This window comes from Aplidium turbinatum, chromosome 15 (assembly GCF_918807975.1).
Source record: "Aplidium turbinatum chromosome 15, kaAplTurb1.1, whole genome shotgun sequence".
In the NCBI taxonomy this organism is placed as follows: Eukaryota; Metazoa; Chordata; class Ascidiacea; order Aplousobranchia; family Polyclinidae; genus Aplidium; species Aplidium turbinatum.
Window position 1 is genome coordinate 15288950 of NC_137486.1, and position 23421 is coordinate 15312370.

General features: G+C 37.6%; 2 protein-coding genes across 2 annotated transcripts; both read right to left on the bottom strand.

The window, feature by feature from the left end:
* Positions 1-36: 36 nt before the first annotated feature.
* Positions 37-6497, bottom strand: LOC145784379 (arginase, hepatic-like). The gene is made up of 10 exons (XM_082596188.1): positions 6343-6497; positions 5912-5987; positions 5315-5436; positions 4863-4930; positions 4109-4268; positions 3918-3955; positions 3780-3836; positions 3329-3433; positions 3175-3251; positions 37-2616 (listed from the first exon to the last, which is right to left on the bottom strand). Exons 1-10 carry the CDS (start codon positions 6427-6429, stop codon positions 2393-2395), a joined length of 1014 nt encoding a protein of 337 aa, XP_082452314.1. The 5' UTR covers positions 6430-6497; the 3' UTR covers positions 37-2392.
* Positions 6498-6505: 8 nt separating this feature from the next.
* LOC145784374 (UTP--glucose-1-phosphate uridylyltransferase-like) lies at positions 6506-22833 on the bottom strand. Its single transcript, XM_082596182.1, has 11 exons — positions 22681-22833; positions 21281-21388; positions 19191-19376; positions 16648-16781; positions 16038-16237; positions 15663-15754; positions 14820-15017; positions 14177-14255; positions 13776-13942; positions 13327-13431; positions 6506-8519 (listed from the first exon to the last, which is right to left on the bottom strand). The coding sequence occupies exons 1-11, from the start codon at positions 22795-22797 to the stop codon at positions 8412-8414; spliced, it is 1494 nt and encodes a 497-aa protein (XP_082452308.1). The 5' UTR covers positions 22798-22833; the 3' UTR covers positions 6506-8411.
* Positions 22834-23421: the final 588 nt, after the last annotated feature.

Genomic DNA, 23421 nt, shown 5'->3' on the forward strand with positions numbered 1-23421 from the left:
GTGAAGCTTGGAAATTTTATTCACATCTGAGGAGGACTATCAATAGACTCGTACATATAATTTAGCAACGCCAGAGAAACAGTCAATGCCATTTCAATTTTATTCCTTTTGTTTGATAGGATGTCATATTTTTTTTTTCGTCATAAAAATACCAATGCGTCGACTACCCACAATGTCGACTACTCAGTTTTGAATTACATTTTACCGTTCACTCGACTTTGTGAACAAAGAAACTGCAAGATCAAGCAGCGCTGGTTCGACTCTCGATGCGTGCGCTTGATCCATACACTTCAAGGATATCTCTATTTAGCGGAACATAATAAATTATTATTTTTTGTCTGTCGTATCCAGGCTTACACCCAGTGGTTGAAAATTTAGATTAAATGGACGGGAAGGCAAGGAAGCCAATCTTTGTGACCACCTTCAAGCATGCCTTTAAGTGGCCAAGTGACCTGCCAAAGACACAGCCTTTGAGCGGTGTCGAACCCACGCCCTTTCGAGAGTCGTTCCAGGGCTCTCACCACTTGGCAATGCAGCCGGCAAATGTAATGAATTGAACAATGCACAACCAACAACATTTCTACAAGCGGAATCTATCAGTTTCGGTGACCGGGCCGCACATTTTTTTCCCGCGAACTTTCTGTTTCATTTACATATTTCTGCAAGTGTAGCCATCACTGGTCACCGCGCGCGGTAACTGTTTTTACCGATTCATTTTTTCGCGCGGTTTTCAAAGTCAGCAGCCAATTTTCGCCCTCCAGGTCCAAATCTAAACATTGAACTTAAAAAAAAAACGAAGCCTGGAGACACACCTAGTTTAAAAAAGTTGAGAAAAGAAATTGATTCTGGTCACTCTATGAGTAAGATATTTTCCGAATTGATTAAGAATTAACCCTGTCCCTAACCCTACTTTTTTGAAAAGCTTTTGTGCACCGCAAAAATTAAATTAAAGAAAAAAATTGACTTCGATGGGCGTCGAACCGTTGTTCTCACGAACATTTGGCACAAGATGAAACCACTGAACTAAACATGCCAACGAAAAAATTGCTTGCATTCACACGGTATTAATACAAACTCTATGCAAAGTAACCGACAGAAAAATTTACCACACGCGGTAAACAATAATGACTACACTCAGGAAAATATGCAAATAAGACAGAAAGTACGTGGGAAAAAAATTTCGCGACCGGCCGCGACATTTTTTTAGAGTGACTCGAATCAATGAGACAGAAATCTCGTGGGAAAAAAAATTCGCGACCGGGCCTGCGTCAGTGCTTCAAAGCAGTGTTTCTACAGCATAAGCATGAATAACTGTCAGTCAGAATTTAGCTTATAAAGAGGCTTTTATTTCGGTACCCGGACATTTTGCCGAAAGACATTTTGCCGAAAGGACATTTTGCCGAAAGACATTTTGCTAAATGGACATTTTGCCGAAACTCATTTTTGTGTTATACTGTATGTATCGATATTCTCCACAATGTGTTTTAGTCTATCGTTCACAACCTTAGTCCTTTCGGCAATTTGTCCATCGGCAAAATGTCCTTTCGGCAAAATGTCCTTTCGGCAAAATGTCCGTGCACGCTTATTTCAAGGGTAAAGGGTTCCCACAGTAGATAAAAACTGCTTTTGAAGCAAAATAACAGAAAAAGTGTTCCGGTCGATAACAATAAAAATTTACAAAAACTTGAAGTAGATCACATTATACTTAAGAATTTAAAAAAATGTAGTAACATTCATAAGCCGTTTATGAAAACCAACACTTCGATCGACACAATAAACTAAACAGCTTGAGCTCGCTTACAAAAGCCGAACCATCGACGTCGAACATTTAAAAACGGCAATAAAAGGTTAAGAAACCGACAGTCATAGCCAAAGCGAAGATACAAGACATCGTTTGTTTTAAAACCACGTTGTAGTTTGCACATAAAAAAATCGTATAAAAAAACGTCATTGCAATTAAAATATTGTGACTTGAGGAAAAAGAATGATGTATTGATGTTGTTTTGAGGTAATACAAATACAGATACATTTGATGATAAAATTGTTAAACAAGGTGGTTGCTTTGTGTCACATTAGCACTAAGTGCTTAAACCACACTAGCAATGAAGGCTTTTTTTTACAAAATAGGAAGATAAATCACTGAGAACAAAAGTGTGTTAAATTACAGTTTACAGCCAAAGTGCACAGCTAAGCGGTCATAACAAGAGACATAGCCTATACATTTCAAACTTTAAAACTTATTTCTCCGAAGCAAACGTTCTTTCACTGATGTAGAAGCAGTCAAGTCTAAAAGATCACCAAGCATGACTTCAATACATAGTCAAAGCAACAGTACATCGAGTTGGCTCAAAGCAACGTTCATAAATAACATTATGCAAAAAACGTATAATTTTTAGGCTATTTCATCGTGAGGATAGCGTCTGTAGTCAGTGTCACGCATACTCAACCCCAAGGCGTGCACAATCACGTCTACCGCGACCTCGGCGGTTATTTTAGCGTCTCTGTGATTTCCCAACTCTGGATTCACTTCAACCAAATCCATCGCGCTCAAACAGCCGCTCCTCGCTACCTCTTCGCCGATGTACATCGCCTCGCGGTACGTCAAGCCTCCCATTACTGTGGAAAGCAATGATCAGAATATATTATTCAAAGAAAAACTGTTGACAACTTCAAACAAGGTGAAGGGACATGGCTTGAGGTTCGAAAAAGCCAGTGAAAGTAGCTATAGAGTTTTAAAGCAAGCAAATCAGGGGTTTTCAACATTGATTCAGCGTCATTAGACGTGTTGTTCTGTCAGGTTTTGCAGCCTTCTTGCGATGCTTCTCGGCTACTCTCATGATTCCGCCCAGTTGAGAGATTTAGCATAAAAAAACTTAACTTTGTATCATACGTAGAATGTATCCCATCATTAATCCAGCTAGAAAATTAGGGCTTTTTAACATTGATTCAATATCTGCAGACAACACTAAATTTATGGTTTAACTGCAATCAGAGTAGAAATGACTAATCTTATAAAGCAAGGCATTAAATCTGTCAAACCAATCTTTGAACTTTTGACTGCAAGGAAAAGAGTCGGCTTCCCTCTCTATTGGGAACAACACAAATTCGAATGATAGTGATGACACCCGATTGTTGCTCAGTGACTTGAAGCAAAAACATTTGCTGTAAACTTACCAGGTGTCCCTGTAGAAGGTGCGATGGACGGATCTAAAGAGTCAATATCGAAGCTCAGATGAATCGGTCTGTTACCACTGCAAATAAATTTGTTTGTGAATGGGTTTGGACTGGTTTTGTTGGTTTGAAGACAAACCTATTTCTTGCACAATACCTCGGGTTAATCATGTCCAGAATCTTTTCCATACAATGAGCTATCCCATTGCGGTCGATCTCACGGATGCTGCAATGCGGGATGTTATACCGTTTCATGATAGCGCTAAAAAGTAAGAGTGGTTTCATTAAGTATGATAAAATGTTTCATTGCAAAGAAACCAACATAGACAAATTGCGCAACCTGTAAAATGTATTCACTATAGCTGTGGTTGTCTTGCAGTGAAATGTGAAGTTACGCATCTTAAAAAATGTTTTTAGACAAAAAACTTTCCAAAACAGTTTGGAAAATATTAACGAAACCTTTTCTTGTTCACAACTGTCAATTTGTTCTCCAGTCAGAAAACTAGTTCTTTTTTGCATCGCTTAACAACGGAAAAAACGTTGAATCAATGCAAAAAGGGAAAGTTTTGCGGGCTAGTCCTGTGCATTGCATAAACATAAATACTCACATCTCGCCAGGATCGATGTCCCGTATAGCTATGTATCCGAGATTTGGAGAGCTGACGCTGAAAAAATAATCAATCAAATTTTTGCAAATCGGAACCCTTGAATAAGTTTGTAAGTGACAAAAAGCACACGAGACTCACCAAGGCTTCACCCATTTGTACTCAGGAATGGATAAGCGCTAAAAAAGAATAAAAATAAAAATGTGAGAGTGTGAATATGTACATAGAAACATAAGTGACATGAAAATAGGAAGACGAACTAGTATCTACAGTTTGGGCTCTATTTTTTGATTAGGTTGACCAGGCGTTCCAACCATTTTGCAACTACTCACCGAGTTTTGTAAATCGTCCATGAGAAAGTGCAGCGGCATGCCATGAAGGTTTCCGCTTGGCGACGAGTCCGGCACATTGAGATCCGGATGCGCGTCAACCCACAACACACTGAGGTTGGACCTGACTCGAGCATGCCCGGCTATGGTGCCAATTGCTGTGCTGAAAGATATATTTCTACTGATAATCTTAGAACGTTTCATGCGCTTACGAAGAGCTACCCTAGCCAGAAAACTGTTTTAAATTTAGCACAACATGCACAGTTCAATGACGTTTTCACTTTTTAAAAAACAGTTTTTGTAGCTAAGTTGGCGTACACTGATAAATCTTTTTATTTTTTGACGTAATCATGCTTATGTCTGGTGGGTGAAGATTTAAATTAATTTAACGGGAAGAAAATCGTATCCATCGCCAAACATGCCACTTTTTCTTGCCAAGACACAGTTGTATGCCCTTGATAGGAGTCGAACCGGCGTCCTTTTGAGCGCCGTACGGAGACTCTCACCCTTCAGCCACGCAGCCGAATGTTTTCCCTAAATCCACGATAGCAACACTACATGAAGGGACGCGCAGCTCCGCTTTTCCGGCCACATCAGAACGGTCAATTGCCAGTTTGACAATTTTTTTACCCTTCACAATTGCACATCGAAAACGTAACCCTTCCAGTGTAGCGGATAAGCCAAAAGCGGATGTAGTTTCGCATCCCCATGATCTATAAACATCCCATAATCCCTAAGCAACGAGCAGTACACTAACCTATGATCACCGCCTAACGTGACACAAATATTAGAAGAACGCAATATTTCCTCCACTTTGGCAGCAACCTGAAAAAAAGTTAATAGCCGGCTTATATCGTTATCGATGGGTACAGGCAAGTACACAGGATTTAACATTATGCGGCGATGATTTCGAATGTTTTGTTCATTTACAGTTTTGCAAGCACGATTTTGCTGATTCCTGGTGGTATTATTTCCTTCTCTAAATATTTTCGGGACATGTTGTTTGATTCGTTCCTCAAGGCGTGGGACGTGCGGCCTACGTGCTGACTGTCATAGTGGCTCCTGAAGAGAGTCAGACAAAAACCTGCGGCTTCGAGCCACGAGTAACATTCTGCTCGTAATTTTTAAGTTTTGTACCACTACTCAACTCTTTAAATTGAGAATAAAAAAAATCGCTGTAAATCACGTAGCAACATGCAAGACCATCACCTGTTTATTTGCATAACCATTTGACTTCACATTGCGGACAGCTTGTGTACCAGATCTATGAAAATCTGCAGCGTTTTGTGAAAAATCAACACCCAAATCACCGTAATCCTTGATGTTCATGCCTGCCGTTGGTAAGTTGTAATAATTATTATGAAAAATGATGTTGAGAAACATTATGTTTAGGCCGTGTTTTCTCACATTCTAGGTTATTTGTTATGCTATTTACAGGTTGCAATCATTTCATACATTTTCCAGCAATGTTAAGGATAAAATTAAGTGGCCGAATAAAGTGGCTCGGTTATGCTGCTGACAGAAGTGCTTTGTGAAAGTGAGTGGGAAACACGGAGTGCTAACTCATTTATTTGACGATTGGACAGGCTGTTAAGGATTAGAAGATTAAAGGGAAAAATGATGAATGAACTTATCCAGAAATACAAAGACCTTGATAAAGAGCACCAAACCTGGTCCCTGCTTTCCACTCAGCAGTGAGAGGGTCAACTTTAGAAAATAATGTAGGCTACACAGCTGTACCTCCACACTTCTACAGTATACGTATATAAACCTGAGGAAAACTTATTGCAATCAAATTTTTCTCACCTACATGATGCTCCAAGCGTTCTATCAATCCTGCTTCTCTGATACATTTAGCTCCAAATTGAACTCCATAATTTCTCTACATAGAACACAAGCAACATTTATTTGTTGGAAGTGATCATACTTAAGACACCGCCAATAATATGTGCGCCTAAAACCTAGCATTGCCGGTACATCAGGTTAATATAACGTTGGTTTTTACTTTAAGATTACATGGGAAGGCATGCAACAGAAGCTTTCTTGAGTGGAACAGCATCTGGATAACTTTGTCTCAGCATATAGCTTGAGAAAAAGTGATAGCTTCTTTAAATAGCGCGTAAATCATGCACAAATTACTTTTTACACCATACATTTGGGAATTAAATCAAGAAATTTTGTTTATTTAAAAGTAGTTAGTGTATATCTTCAAGCAAAATACATGCACTTTGTCTCACCTGACCAGATTGTATTGGCACGCCTAAAATGCCTATTTGTACTTTTCCACTGGTCGCCTCCTGATTGTTAAAGAATCTTTTCGACATTGTTCCACAGCTTATGTGACACAAGCCTTTGATAAATTTGTAAGACGAGGGAAGTTTACTGAGGCTACTTTTACAAACTGCCATTGTCATGCCACAACAATACAAAAAGTTTAAATGCAATCCAACGCAATCTTTTTACACGAGTTCTGCAATTGGCAAGACAAATCGTTAGTTTTCAGCGGGTTCAAGCTATAAACTTTACAAGTCAAAATCACATGCTTTTACACACAGTCAAGTTTAGGAACTGAAAATTACCCTACACGTACCAGAATGTAAGAAATAGCTTATCAGTGATTCATATGCTTGCAACAATATAGCCATGAGTGCACAAACTTCTATAGCTGCATCAGTACATCTCTTCTTATTTCGCTTTTATTTTTCATGCATTACATAAAAGACAGCATGGATTTAAGTTGGATGTTTCAAGGTCTTTACACATGGAACAAAATTTGAAGAAAAAGTGAACATCTTATTGAAAACCATGCATACATGCTTTGCAATAATAAGGTCAGCCACAGTAGTTGAATCAGATCTCATGTACAAACAAGTCAAATACATTTTTTTTGTAACTTAAATAGCTTTTTTTTCTTGAAATCGTATCGCTGATATTTACGAATTTAGGTTTAATCGTACCCATAGATTCCTCTATCAGTGATTATATTAAATAAATATACAGAGTGTATACTTATTAAATAAGTATGCATCTGACGAGTCCAAAACCATCTTAAATGGAAAATTTAAACCATTTTAAATGGAAAATAACTGAAACTTAAATGACATTACCTGACTACGCATCTAAGCACGAAATATGAACTTTGACTGTAAAAATGTTTCAAAATAAGACAGTAACACAAAAAAGCACTCTGTAATGTATGCACTGCAAACACGCAAAGAACCCTGAAATTTAAACAAAAACAGAGCCCATGATAAAACATAGCATCAATGACATTTTGTTCTCCTCAAAAACAAAATATCTGAATAAATAGGTGTAGGAAATAAAATTTATCGACGTTTCATAAAATGACAAGGATCTTGGTGTAAGCTCACGTGACCCTGCGTGACCTTTTAACACTTAACAATGTTCTGTGGTGGAAGATACTGATCACAGCAACCTAAAATCTGAGTATCTATGAAATGAAACCATGAGAAGTAGCATTATTCAATAAGAGACACAAACCTGAACTAGTCCAAACTCACGTTTAGAAGAAAAATAAGCATTAGAACACTGGATCGATAATAAGTTCGAGGATTGGAGGCTTAAAATGGTTTAGTACGTTAGCTAGTTTACAGTGCGTGCACAATGGAAGACGTTGCGTAAGGGCGCAGATGTTGAGGGAAATGTATGGGCAGAGTTGAACCACCCATTGAAGAAAATGCAGACGTAATAAACTCTATTTGCATGATTCATCATGGAATGATCAAATCTTCCATCGTACCGTTATTGAATGATGCTAACCATGGCTCACCCATCACGATTCAACGTAAGAACACTACCTACCAAGAGATAGGATGCAAGCATAATATCTCGTTGTTTATTTTATGAGATACAGACATAAATCAAACTCAAACATGAAGAATAAAATAGTTCAGTTCCCTCGCTGGCAACATGTTGGGCAACGAAATTTATCATAGAAGATAGAACACCAAATTTTACGAAGCGTTTTCTACAAATATGGGACTCGAGCGATGACGACACTGGCTGCCCTATACGTCCACACAACAAGCTTATTTTGTAGTCAAAAAATCTAACTTTTCCTTAAATAACTAATTTTCGTTTAATATTAAATAATAAAAAAGTATATAGGCAAAGTACAAGACGACAATTTGGCAGTACGAAAATTGTGATCAATGGACTGTATCCGCGACATTCACCTTGAAACAGTAAAAAGTAAGACGAAACAAGCTTGCAATATTCGATTGAAAATAAACACCGGACAGACGAGAGTTACAAGAAAACTTCACTTTGCAGTATAAAACAGTCTTCAATGATCAAGAATGCGAAGATTTCCTGACACAATTTTGTTTTCAAGAAAAGATCCGGACGGTATATCGATCCTTTCACCATGGTTGGCAATGACAATAACCGTGCCCTAAAAAAAACAAAAAAAACACATAAAACCAAAGAATTAGACGAGAATCGACAATCGTTTGGGAGATTGAACGTCCAGCAGCAAACAGCACCGAAAAGCATCATAACTTGTGTTAGGTCCTTAAAGGGGGCCTAGGTTTATGTGATGTCCTTGGGATAAACCAGAATTGTAGGAACCTGACCCAACAACTGGGCCACAATACAGCACTATGAAAACGACAAGCAAGTATCTTTTCCGATCTCAGAATGTGTTTTAAAAGTTTGAGAATATACATTTAAAACAGGCAAAGCATGTGGGTTGAAGACTTCAGCGTCTGCGTTCCAACGATGGCAGACGTACTTGTTCATAATTTACGGTTGAATTAAAGGCAGTGTTTCTCAATCTTGTAAGACCTACTGTATAAGCTTCACTACCTAGTGCCTAGTATCCACAAGTTAAAGAATAAACAGAGGCCTCTAAACTCCTTTATTTTTCCGACGACCAAGCACGGCCTACCAGAGCTTCTTCCCGGCGGCCAAATTGTGGCACTCAGTAGCCAAAACAAAAAAATCCGCAAACATTTGTGTTTAGAGTGTTTTTAAAAGTGCGTTGATCGATGTCGTGTTTTTGCGTTCACTTGGGTAAAAACATGGCAAACAAGCGGAGATGTACGTATGCGCCGCAAATTCTACGCCGCATACTTGCGGCGTAAACTTTTTGTTTGCGCTAACGCTTGCGCCACATTTTTTTGGATAGTTTGCGCTTGAGGCTGCGCCGTAAAGTTTTCGCGGTTTTTTAGCGCATAGCGTCAACGCATACTTTTTAATGTCTTAGTTGTTGTTTGCAATTTTTTTTTGTCAAACTGCGAAGTGTTGACGTCTTGCAATTGCCCATTGTTCTAGTGTTGTGTCACATTGTCATCTATTGTTCAGTCAGCTGGAGTTTGTTTGTATATCGCACTACTGCCTTTGGACGCTAGAGTCCCACGTGGAGACTGAAGTCTTGCAGAAAAAAAGAAAGAATTAGTTAAAACAACTTAGGCCTACTGAGAAATTAGTAAATTACGGTCAGAACAGGAATGTAATATAAGCAAGCAAGTAGGTAGGTTGGTAATGTCGCTCCATGTAAAATGTAAACAATGACTTGGCTTCGTAGTGTGAAGTTTTTTTAGTCAAGCAGTGTTGAAGGCGTTTGTCAGCAATTGTGAGCACTTTAATTTATATTAGTTAAGTCTTGCATTTTGGGGAAAATCAGAAACTTCTCAGGCAATAAGCAGTGCAGCCTATGTATCTAAACAAACTTAAATATTTGGTCTCCGACCGTGATTGCTTGGATGATGTTGTACTCTGTATGTTATATGTAGTACATTACTTTGCCTTTGCCGGTTATTCTTGTTGTAGGCTATGTAGCGTAGTAATGTGTAGGCCTACATACAGTAGACTATCAAGCTAAAGTAATTTTTACTTGACAATTTATACATTCGGTTGCGTAAGTATGTAATTATATATGTTTTGTAACTTGATGAGCAGTTTAGCAAAACATGCATCCAGGGGCCAATTGTGAGAGGCTTTTGAGTAGCCTAATGCTTATAACACTAGTAATGCTAACTATCCCTGAATGCATACGCGCCGACTTCCGGGGGGGCCGGGGGGCGGCGCCCCCCGTAAATTTATGGTTGAGGGGCAACAAAAATGGCTATTACAAGTGGTGTTTCAAAGATAAAATACTTCGCGAGAGAAACGGATTTAAAGAATGCTGAAAGCGAAAAACAGCCTGCGTTGCTACGTTGCTATTGCCCAGATGAACAGCAGCTGATCGCATGGCTTTCTCTGGAACGTGAATTACTACAGTACTGAGATGCGCTCAGCACGCACGCTCACAGTCACACACTGCTTATCTTCCCGCGCTTGAGGAGCAACTTCAAAGTCAAAACACGTGGTAGCGAAAAAGCAAATGCGAGGTTGAATAATTATTCTAATTTCACGAGTTATCCAAACGTCCGTTAGATTTTTCGTAACTTCAAACATGCAATCAATAAAAGCAAACTTTATCGAGTTGAAACTACGACACACCGAACAATTACGTGAATACAGCTGGGAAATCACACCGTATGGAAATTTCAAAGCAGATGGTAGAGTAACTTACGCTGCTGGAATAGTCACGTAACTATTCACTGCAGTATTACGTAAACCAGCTAAATTAGATGCGCTATTTTCAACGAGGTCTTCTCGTTGTGAGATCAATTATGATTCAACAGAACGCATTGTTTTGTTCACAATGTGTGAGAATTAAATCGAAAACCGATAAAAGAAAAGGTGTTTAATGATCTTGGTCGCAGATATTGGCCGCATTAACGGCGTTTCTTACCGCTATTATCACCTAGCCAACCTGACATCATTGTTTTATGCGGCCGCGAAGGTTTGACATCGACTTCAACGATCATGGAATGTTACGTACCGTACCGGTAATAAGAACGATTATAATTTTCTTTTACGCAAAAATAAAAGATTGATCTCTTAAAACAGCTCTTTTTGCTGTTTTGTCTTGTGAGCTTTGCATATTGTTCTACAAGCGCATAAAGTTTAGAATTGACAAGAAATCATTAAATTTGAAAATTAAGTTTGAATCTTTGCAAATAAACGTATTCAAAACTTTTACTTCTGCCGACGCCATTTTACAATCCGTAATCTACGTCGGCAATGATTTTGCCTCAGCAAAAATGTGTTCATTTTGAAAACTGCCGAGCTGGGGACAACAGCTTGTCCCGTGTATAAGTTGAACCTGACTTTTTGAGGTGAAAATCACTTGCGAAAATCTCGATCTATAGTTCTATACTCGAGTATATACGGTATTCGATAAAAGACCATAAAGACTTTCGATAAAAAACATAAGAGAAAACACTTCGCCGTTGTTAACGCTTGAAGGTAAATAATTAGCAAAACGAGGTTAATAAAACTGAAAGCGGGTTTCCACTCTGCTTTAGATCATGATTTTTTGCGTTTTATTTCGATAACTTCACTGTCTTGATCGTTGTTATTCACTCGCACAAAAAGGAAATGAATCGGCTTGTTTTCCAACTGTTCCAATTATGAGCTAACAATATCAAAATTTTTATGACTAGCCGTACTGCATGCGTAAAACTAATCGTTTCAAGCAGCGGTTCTAATAAATTCGGTTTGCGACCTAGGTGTCAATACAGTATAAACAAGACAGTAAGCTTAATCAAAGACTATTTTAATTGAGTAAAATAGCGTTATGGTTATGACGTCATCACCTTTCTCGCCCCCCAAGGTTTTTTGAAAAGTCGGCGCCTATGCCTGAATGCTAATAACAAAGAGTTGTGCAGTTCAGAATCTAAACTTGCTTGTGTCTGGCAGTTTTATCTTACATTAACCCACTTTTTAAAAATCTTATCAGAAAAAAGCATAGAGCTTACTGAGAGAATTATGGCATTAAAAGCAACATTAGTCTTATTTAAACGGAATCATTTTAAAAATAGTGTTTTTTATAATGGATTTTTAGGGAGCGACAGTTAGTATATAGTATTACTAGGTGCTACAGTTAGTACAATACTAAAATTTTCTTGATAGGCATATGCTACAGTTTCTTACACTACACTATTGTATTCAGGGAATAACTTACGGTAATACTAATCTCCAAGTGAAATGGAGCATGATAATACAAATCCATGGCCCTACTTGGAAGAGAGGCCACACAAAGGACCATTACTCGTGGGCGCTTTTCCAACGAACGATTTCCAAAATACTTTTTTTCGCTACAACACGCCAATACCTTCCAGTGCTGCGGTTGAAAGAATGTTTTCAATGGGCAAAGACATATTGAAACCAAAACGTAGCAAAATGTCAGATGAACACTTTCAGATGCTTGTGTTTCTTCGTGGAATTTCAAAATAAAACTTGTTTGTTTCGAGTGGTTTATACTGTGTGAATGTTTGGCACCTAGCAAACAAAATGAGTTTGCGCTAGTGTAAGCGCTGACGCCGCCAACTTTTTTTACAAGTTGCGTTGTTGACGCATGCGGCGTATAGTTTTTCGAACGTTTGCGTTTGCGCTGACGGCGTCAATATTTTTTGTATGCGCGTACATCACTGCAAACAAGGCCCTGAAATTTATTTGCAGTTGTGTTTAAATGCACTGCTTCCCAAGTGAATGTAGAGCTAGTCTTTAAGGTTTTTCAAGTTGACGCTCATACTTTTTGCGAAACGTTTACCAGCAATATTTCTCGTCGGCGTGTGAGAGACTCTGCCTTGTTTGTGAGAAAAGGTTGCGAATGTGAGTGAAGAAAAGAAGTTTGAAATACGAACGCGAGTGGAGAAAAAGTTTAAAATACCGTCTGCAGACGTTGCATCAATGTAAAAATGACGAATTGTGTTGTCTGGAAACGGAGTGGAAAAATGTTGGCTTATGGAAGCCGGCGACCAAACATGGCCTACCAGCGCGGTAGTTTCGGAGGCCATTTAACGACTTTTAATTAATTTAGACTGCCGAGAGCATAGAGACCTGGCCTCAAAGCTGGAGCCGAAACAATGTGCTTATAAAGTGGTTCTCCAACCCAGGTTCTCACAAAAGGGAAGAAAGGATATTACATGAGAAATATACAAACAGCAACGTAGCTAGGGTCGGCAGTGCTTTAAGAATGACACATTCTTGCGTCCCCTGATGACGACGTGTGAGTTTAAAGCATGATAAACTAGGAATAAATGCCCTCCTGCCTCTTCTAACTACAGCACTGTACTCAAAACAAGGGGTTGTCAGCAAGAAAATATTCATCATAACAGTCTATGGAACGTAGCCTGCAGAACGCCTACCTTCAAAGTCACATCTTTTCCAAAAGTGACATCTCCACTTACAGTGAGGTGATCAAGCTCCAACATATCAGGGATGGCCGCAAATCGGCTCAAAAATTCGTGAACCTGCAAAGCAAGAAAGTAGAACAATCGATCTAAAGCAGGGGTTATTACCGAGGAAGAATTTACTCTCTCTGAGGTAAATTTAATCTATCAAGGGAATAAATCTATTAAAGCAGGAAAGATAAATTGCATGACAAATGATAAAATGGACTTAAATAATACTTGGAAAGACTTGGTAACAATCAAGGGTAAAAAGTTGAGAATTGCGATCTCTAAAGCGAAATTTCATCGAGTACATGATCCCCACAATGCAAGTTATTTACAAATGTTGTTTAACTGGTGCTCAGTTATGTCTGTTTATGGTTAAAAAAAGTAACTTCTCTACCCAAACCGTATTGCAAGCAAACCTTGGCAAAATGTTCATCGCCCAACTTAACCAAAGGAGTCGTGGCAAACTGTCTCAAGGAGTTCATTTTCATGGTCCCTTTGGACAACTCGTACAAATTGCTCATGACCAGCAATAAATCGGACGTCTTTTTGACTGGAAGAAATCGACGTCGAGGGACATTTATACCTAGAATATAATTTTAACACGACCCATTAGTTGATCAGTGTGTAGTGTGGGCTCCTTATTTGCTATTTTCTATTACAGTACCTATCATTAAGCCTTACTTCTAACCATAAAGATGGCCGTACTTCAAATCAATTGACGTAACAATCAAAAGATTTCTAAAAATACTTTCAAATTTTCTGGAAATTGCCGCTTTGATACCATAAGTATCTGCAGCTTAATCTTACAATAACATACCAACAGCGTTGTTGAAATTCTTGATTCCAGCACCACTGGCGGTCTCGAGTTGGATGACGTTGGTTCCGCTTGACAGCCTCTGCAATAAAAATAAATTCAGTAAGACCAAACAATCTGTGTAAGCGTCGCAAAAATACACATGTCCCAATGAACATGATTTTAGGCATATCACTTGATTAATCACTACGCAACAACAGCGTGGAATGTAGAAACAATATACATTGTACAGTATCTCTACTGATCAAAAGCTGGCAATATCAAATAATGATATTATTATAAGATATCGTTCCTTAAATACTGTGCACACTGCACAGTACCACGGCCGTGAGTTGAGGAATGAGAATTGAACAACAAGTAATCGCTTGATTTCATTTATTTATTGCATTGCTAGTAAAGAATGTGTAGCTGGTCCAAAAACACGACAAGTAATTGTAACTTATACCAAAAAACAACCCCTAACTGTAATACTGACTAGATTATTTTACGCAAGACAGGCATTCCATAATGTGTATTTTTCTTCTATTCTTCATAGGAAGTATAAAGTCGTGGGTTCGGAAACAAACTATTGGATTCAATGAGGTCGAAAATACTATGCGTGGCAGTGAATTTCTACACACACTGAAATGTACCATAGAAGGAGTACCTTGTTGTTTACTATTACTTCCATGTCCATTTGTCCAGCATCAACAAGGCGTCCAAGAGTAGACAAATTCATCCATAGGTTGTTAGTGTTAAAGATTTTAAATTTTGAAACACTCTTAAATTCATCGACGTGTTCTTTAGGAACTTGGGCAATTTCCAACAAACGAAGTTTCTTTTCGTATTCGATTAAAGTCCCTCCCTAAAAAAAAACGAGTCATCAAAAAAATTTAAAACAGATTAACTATACAATCAAAATACTCAATCTCAAATCGTTGCAATATCAGTGTCAAATTATATTAAAATAGGTTGGGAAGGAATATAGATAGAAGTCTAACTGCAAATAGGACGTCACTGTTTCGACCGTAAGGACTCATCAGTGCAGTAAACGCACATTACACTTGAACGCCTTATTACTATGTAAGTAATTCAGCGTGGTGATTTTTCCACTTGTGGTACGCAAGGAACCACATTTGGATACTTTCACCTACCTTGCTAGTAAGATAAAAGTCTAAACTCTAAATATTTCCATCCAGATGTTGAGAGGGGTAATATGCGTGAAAGTGGAACATTGGATCACTGAAAACTGCAAATCTTTCATGTCACATGCCAAACTCGTTTTTTTCATTTCACAATCATTCATCGTCTACAGACGTTGAATCAATATAAAAACAACAGATATTGCTAGCTGGACGGGATATTTTTGAAATGATGTCAAAAATCATAACCAAACTTTTGACTTGAAGGTTTGCTTAAACTAAATGATGGCTAATTTATATCAGTTTGAGGGACGCTCCTTAAAGTGAAGTGACTAAATGCAACACGAGTGTAAGATAGAAAGCCTCACCTTAACGTCAGCTCTTGTTTTGTCGGTGACCTCCATGACAAAGTCGCAAGGTTTCGTTTGGTCTACAGGGTTTACCAGCATGTTTAAAATATCTGAAAGATACGGCGGTCAAGGATTATTTGAAAAGATGAGTTGTGTATTTTAGTCAGCAACAAAAAGTATTTGAAACAAGCTTACTGGTATGTAAACACATTAAGTTTAAAAAATTAAGCATATATTAAGTGTATAGCCTATACTCATTTATAGGCAAAATGCAATCAAGATCATCTTTGATACACTTGAAAAATATTTCGATCAAATAACAGTTGTATGTCATTTTTTTAAATTATGTTTTACAAAACTTTCAGTAACTTTTAAAACACATTGAAAGGATACTGAGGTCAACAGTGGCTCCAAGATTGTCAATGTTCGACATGAACATAAACTCGCGGCCCTGCTTGACAAACTTTGCAAGAAGGCCACATTTGGTGAAACATTCGTAAACGTCTCCATGACCAGGGGGGTACCATGCCTCCAATGCATCGTCATATGATTGCGCAATGGGAAGAAGAGACTCTTTGTTTATTCTTGGGTACCTAACATACATACAGCAATGAAGTATAAATAGGAAAACTAAGTTAGAAAGACGACTGCTCGGTGATAAGTTTCTAGGCTATGCGAGTTTTTATTTAAGCTTTTCAAGGTAAATAGAAATTATTAAAGCAAATGAAATTTACACATCAAGAAATTTCTGGAGAGTATAAAACAAAATGAAATGTGGTGTTGTTCAGTATAAATACTAACTGCTTGGCATTGTACCCAACTGATCACAGATGATGACCAAGCTACTGTATCTAACTAGCCTACCAAATTCTGGTAAAATATTGCAATTCACTACATATGCTATAAAATTCGCAGTGTGAAAGTAACAACGAAAAAAGTCACCAAAAGATTGTACAATGTACAATTGTACATGCTTGTGCCAGTTGACGACAAAGAACCTCACCTGTTTTGGTTGAATGTGTGAATTTTAACTTGGCAAGAAGCATACTTTCGCAAGATGAGATTCGTATCTTCATGGGTGTTGAACGAATTCATTAGCACCAATGGAACATCAGCATCGTACCGCTTGTTTAAAGACTAACAAAAAAAATGAATTAATCCAAAGTAAGAACAAAAAACATTTGTGAATTAAAATAAATATCTAGCATAAATAATTAAATATAATACAATCAAAGCAATTTCAAACTAAGCATAGCATACAGGGAATGGGAGCAGGACATTCTGGCGCGGCCGACCTAAGGCAAGACAATTGACCGCAGTGCCAATTATATTGTGATCTCATCTTACTTCTAATTGGAGGTTAGATTTTTTTGTTTGTTCATAGCTTGTATAAGCTTACTTCAAATATTGGATAACCTCTGTCACAACCAGCACCTAGTAAAAAGATTGTGTCATGGGAATGCAACACTGGTAAACAAAAATATGTGCACATGCAAGATATAGTTGAAATAGAATTCACACTGAATTGCCTCACAGTGAAATGCCCTTGCGGTGAGACGTCCCTATGACAGGTTGATCAAGGTCAATTGTGTAATGCTCAGGACGACCGCGTCAGAATGTCATACCCCATTATATTGCATAACAGCCTAACACAAGTTGTAATGATAACCAGATTGAGTGATCGTTTATGAATATCAACAATTTCAAAGGTGCATGTTGTTAGATGAGATGAGACTGAGAAAGAGAGGGTGGAAAAAATGAAATGATTTCTGCAGTCCATACGAATAAGTGGTAACCACACTTATAAAAGGGGGAGTAAATGCACAAGAATATTTTCAAAGGCTAATAATAATATTATAAAAAATATATTTATTTGGTGAAGCTTATTCCATTCTTTGGAACTGCTATTACGATATATACAATATGATACATGCCAAAGTCAAAACACACCAATACAATTACATATTACAGAACATGATAGGTAAAATTAAATGATAGGTGAAATTAAATGATATGCAGTTTGGATTTATGCCAGGAAAAGGTACAGTGGATGCTCTGTTTATATTGAGAAGAATGCAGGAGGAATACCGAGAGAAGCAGAGAAAACTATATATGTGTTTCGTCGACTTAGAAAAGGCATTTGACAGAGTACCAAGGAAAGTGATGGAATGGGCAATGAGGAAAAGAGGTATACCGGAGGTATTAGTGAGAGCTGTGATGTCTATGTATGAGGATGCAAGAACAAAAGTGAGAGTTGGATCAAATTATTCAAACGAGTTTTCTGTGAAGGTTGGTGTACACGGATCAGTTTTGTCACCTCTGATATTTGCTATTGTGGTTGACGTTGTAACTGAAGGAGTGAGGGAGGGCTTATTGAGTGAAATTTTGTATGCAGACGACCTGGTCTTGACAAGTAATAGTATGGAGGGAATGGAGAGAAAGTTTGAGAAATGGAAAGAAGCATTTGAAACCAAGGGTATGAAGGTGAATCTTGAAAAAACAAAAGTGATGGTGAGTGGAGCAGAAGGAACAGTTGTTGAGAGCAAAGTAGATCCCTGTGGAATATGTGGCAAGAGAGTGATGAGAAATTCAATGCAATGCAAGGAAGTGGAAAGTGGGTACATGCAAGATGTGCTAATGTCAAGAGAGCCGCAACAAGATTGGCGAAGTGTTTTGTTTGTGGGAAATGTAGTAAAGGAAGGAATGAAGTGGAAGGCCATGATGATGAGTTCTGCCATGGCATCGAAACAGTGACAGACTTCTGTTATCTGGGTAATCGGATAAATGGAAGTGGTGGATGTGAAGCAGCGGTGACAACAAGGGCAAGATTGGACTGGGCAAAGTTCAGGGAATGTGGGGAAATGTTGTATGGCAGAAAATTTTCACTAAGGATGAAAGGAAAAGTATATCGGAGCTGTGTGCGGCCTGCAATGCTATATGGTAGCGAGACATGGGTATTGAGAGAGAGTGAACTGGCAATCCTGAGAAGAACGGAAAGGTCAATGGTGAGAGCAATGTGTGGGGTGAAAACGAGAAGGGAAAAAAGGACTGAAGAATTGTTGAATATGCTAGAGATGAGAGAGACCATAGACCAACTGGCAAGGGCAAATGGAGTAAGATGGTATGGACATGTGATAAGGAGGGAGGAAGGAAGTTTTCTTAGAAAGGCACTAGATCTAAAGGTGGATGGGAAGAGGAAACGCGGTTGTCCAAGAAGAACATGGAAACAACAAGTGAAGGATGAGTTTAAAAAAGTCGAACTGAAGGAGGAAGATGCAAGGGACAGGGTGAAATGGAGAAAAGGGATTAAGACAATTGCTGCGCGGAAACAATCGGCCACCCCCACTAGTGGGGAACAAACCGACGATGGATTATGATGATGATGAGAACAATGAATCAGTTTATGTGACAAATTACATATCAGAACCATAAAAACTACTTCAATCATGTCAATTATATTAGCAATCAGCATCAATCAGTTGTCTTGAAATACACACAAAGAGAAACATCGTATATGCATAAAATTTCCCAACTGTTTCCACTAACCTCTAATTGCTGAACTGTTAAGTCTAGAAAAGTGAGGCCACTTCGAACAGATATTAAACTTTTCGGACCAGTACAACCCATGCTTGTCCCTAAACCTCCATTGAGCTTCACAACAACCAACTTGCTTAAGAGCTGTTTTTCAGAACATCGCAAGGCATCTGATGATATTTCTTCATAAGACCTGATCTGCAAAAATTATAGCAGAAAATATATATAAGTTAAATGAGCACAATACATCCAAACTGTGCAATGTGCATAATTTCTAAAATTATAATTTCTTACTGAAACTTAAATAATTTTTATTTCAAAAATGTAAGTTAACAGCACAAAAGTGCATATAAATCTCACTGTATAATAGTCTGGCTAATGTTCTTTACCGGAATGGCCCGCTTCAGTGAGTCCGATCCCTTAACGGGGGATTTTTTCAATTTTTTTTTTTTAATTATCGGGTACGGTACCGTAGCCTAATTATCATTGCCGTTTTAGGGTTAGGGCTTAGGGTTAGGGGTTAGGAACTCACCGAATAGTAGCAGACCCGTTCTTTACATGCCATGCTTATCAAATTTTGTACAGTAAGTATCTATTTTCCATTGATAACTTTCGGACACAAACTAAATTGTACAGTTTCCTAATCAATTCAAATTACTCATCTACATGAATATAACTAATAATGTAAACTTTAAATTCACCATCAGTTAAAAATTAGTATTATATGGTAGCTTTTACTAGCTTTCTGATTATATACATCAGCAGTCCCAAACTTTTTCTCTCACGGACCGGTTTTTGAATGAAAATAGCCTAGCAAACTAAAGATTGGAAAATTGAAGTTTGACATCTAGGATGTTTATCGGTCTAATTTGTTATAACGGCCTAAACATGGATGTAAAGTTCAGAAAAGGAAACAAATTTAGCAGACAATCTAGGACGATTGCTTCCCAGAAAATTGTAACTAACTTAACATTCAAACAAAATGATGGGGTGTACCAGCAAAAATCTATATATAGGATTGGCCCATGATACAAGAGAAAGATCCACAGAGGATACGAACTGGTATGAATAAATCAACAAGTGAATAAAAAAAATAAAACAGTAACCTCTCAAATACATGTACCTCCACACAAAGTGAAATTTGCAAACTAGAAATTCGCAATTCATGCAAATTTCACTTTGTGTGGAGCTACATGTACCTGCCTGAGAGGTTACTGTTATTTGTTTTTTATTTACTTTCACTTTTTAGGCCCAATAATGATTTTTTGATCAAGATTCACATTGCACAAATGCACATGTTGTTTTTAAGCAATGTCATCCAATAAAAACTCGATTTCTTTAGAAGTTTAAGTGACAAGTTTTGATTTAAAGTTGAAGTTGTTACTTTTTAAATATATATATAATATAGTGTATTTTCTTTCACGACTACAGAAGGATTTCAATAATTTATGATATTTGTTGAAGGTTTGTATTGGAGCCTAGCGGCTTTTTCAGTAAAGTTTCAAAAATCCATCTGAGGTTTCCCCACCTTTCGTATTTAGCTCATAATACATGAAATAGGTCAACTTAATTGTTAGGTAGTTAGTGAGCAAGGTGTTTACTTAGACATATTTCATTAATATATTGGTTTTTGGGGCCCTTAAAATTTTACTGGTAGGCCTACTATATAATATATATTCTTTAAGTTCACTGCTGAAACTATATGCATTCCCAATGCCACTCGTTAGGTTGACGACTTGGGATTCAACGAGTAAAATGAGTGCAAAAATTCATCTGCCTTTTTTTATTTTGGGGGAGGAACATGACCAAATGCTCCTCCTTAGATCCGTTACTACTTTGATATATATGCAGATGGAACAGGTAATAGGTAATATTAATTTATATAATATATATATATGTATTTAGAGCATAGTGCATGGCTGCAATTGTTTTTACTTTAATCCTTCATTCTATGGCTAAAGACATATTTTCAACCAATTCACACTCTTAATGATTATTTTGAACAAGTGTTCTCACCACTGGGTCACGAGCTGGTGGTTGGGAACCTCTAGTATACATGATACTATATTACTCAATAGTTTTGTAATACTATTTCTACTTACATATCCCTGTGGAGGGGGCCTGATCTTGTCCCATACAACTGATGGGCCACTTCTAAGAAGAAATGTCTTAAATAGGTTTTGAAAGTTTTCAAAATCTTTTCGTACTTCCTGTTATAAAAAGGTCTTTATCAAAACTTTAAAAAATAACACCATTTTAGAAACACCGGGGCATACACATTTTTAATAAAATTACAATAAATTCTTTTGAAAAAAAGGTTTAGAAAAATGTGTGAAGATTTGCACTAAGTTGTAAAAGACCTGTTAGACAATAGACAACTAATACAAATCTAACAATAAATTTTCTCATTATTATTAAATTGAAAAAAATTTCAAAACCTCTACCATACTCACAAATACACGTAAATAATTCACTTAAACTTACAAATATCAATTGATTACGCAAAATTTTATCCACAGACTGAAAAACATTTTTTGAGAACTAGCAGTTTGCATTTTTATAATGGCTTTGATCCACTGATGCAGGCCCGGTCAACAAAATTTACAAAGTAAGGTTTTCACTTATTGAACATTGTTGTAACCTGTAAACATTCCATCCACTAGATGCTACTGAATAGGGGTGCAACCTAATTCGTACGGTACCATGAACAATTTGTACCGTCAGTTTGTACCTTGAAAAGGTGGGGGGGGAAAAAATTAAAAAAGCCGAAGTCGCTGATTGCAGTTTTTGCAAACATTTTAAAAGGGTTAGGATATCGGCTTGGTATCGGTATTCGTAAACAAACAAACTGAAAAGATCGAGAGAAAAAAAATAGAACATCGCTGATCGCAGTTTCCGTTTCTCCGCAGTTTCCGCAAACATTTTAAAATTTCCGGTATTGATCCTAAGAGTTTACCGGAGTCGCTGATCGCAGTTTCCGCAAACATTTTAAAAGGGTTAGGGTTGATCGGAGTTTCCGCAAACATTTTAAAAGGGTTAGGGTTGATCGGAATTTCCGCAAACATTTAAAATTTCTGGTAGTAATGATCCTAAGAGTTTTTGTTTGTTTGCGGAAAATTTTAAAATGTTTGCGGAAACTGCAATCAGCAACTTCGGCTTTTTGTAATTTTTGCTCTCGATCTTTTCAAGGTACGAACTGACGGTACGAATTAGGTTGCATCTACTGAATAGGACATAATAATTAAAATACGTTGCTCACATGCACATCATCAGAGCTAAACCAGTGCTGCTTGATTTTGTTGAACATTTCTTTATGCATTAAGTCGCCCGTTTAATCGATTGAGCCCATGAGCTGTTGGGCTCACAATCGGGCAGAATTTAATCAAAGTACGGTATATATAACAAAGCTTAATTGATCAATCAAGGTACGGTATTCTTTAACATAATTGGGAAAATTACAACATACCCTACTTGTCATAATCACAATACTATAAAAACTTACCTCTTTCACTTCTGAAGCAGAAGTACTTCCTAGTTTATTCAGTTCAAGCTTTAATGCAGATTGAGCATCATTTTTCATGAGTTGCTGAAATGCTATGATACTTTCCTGACGTTTCATTACAGCTGCCTTGACTAAATCAGTGGGCTACAGTAAGTTGCCTGCTTGAAGAAAAATAGATATACCTTACCAAATGTATCACCAATATCAAGTCAACTACCTAGGCTTAATTGCCACATGCAGAAAAATTGACACAGGCAGTTATAAAATTGAAACTAGGATGTAACTACAGGCTAACACTTTTGCTCCAAAATGCTTCAACACAGACCTAATTGCATAAGAAACATACGGTAAGCAAGGCTACATCGCTACACAAGCCTAGGGATATTAGACTTAGTGTCTAGGTATCCCTGCACAAGCCCTACCCTACATGGGCTCAACTTTAAACTACTTTGCCGAGACTTGCATTTCAACCTCAAGCTGTTTTATCTTACTATTAAACTGTTAGGCTTCGAGTTTTATCATGTAAAGAATGATCAAGTTTTGAATATTATTAAATAAACATGATATCACGTATTCCTATACATTTATTTTGGCAATACACAAGTTGTACACTCGTTGACAGGTCACCTACGCTGCACCTGGGTTTGGGTAGGTATGTGACATGTGGTGGTAGACCTCAAGTTGCACCAAATTTTGTCACAATACTATGACGCCCAGTTGTCCACCTTCTTTGTGAGTGAG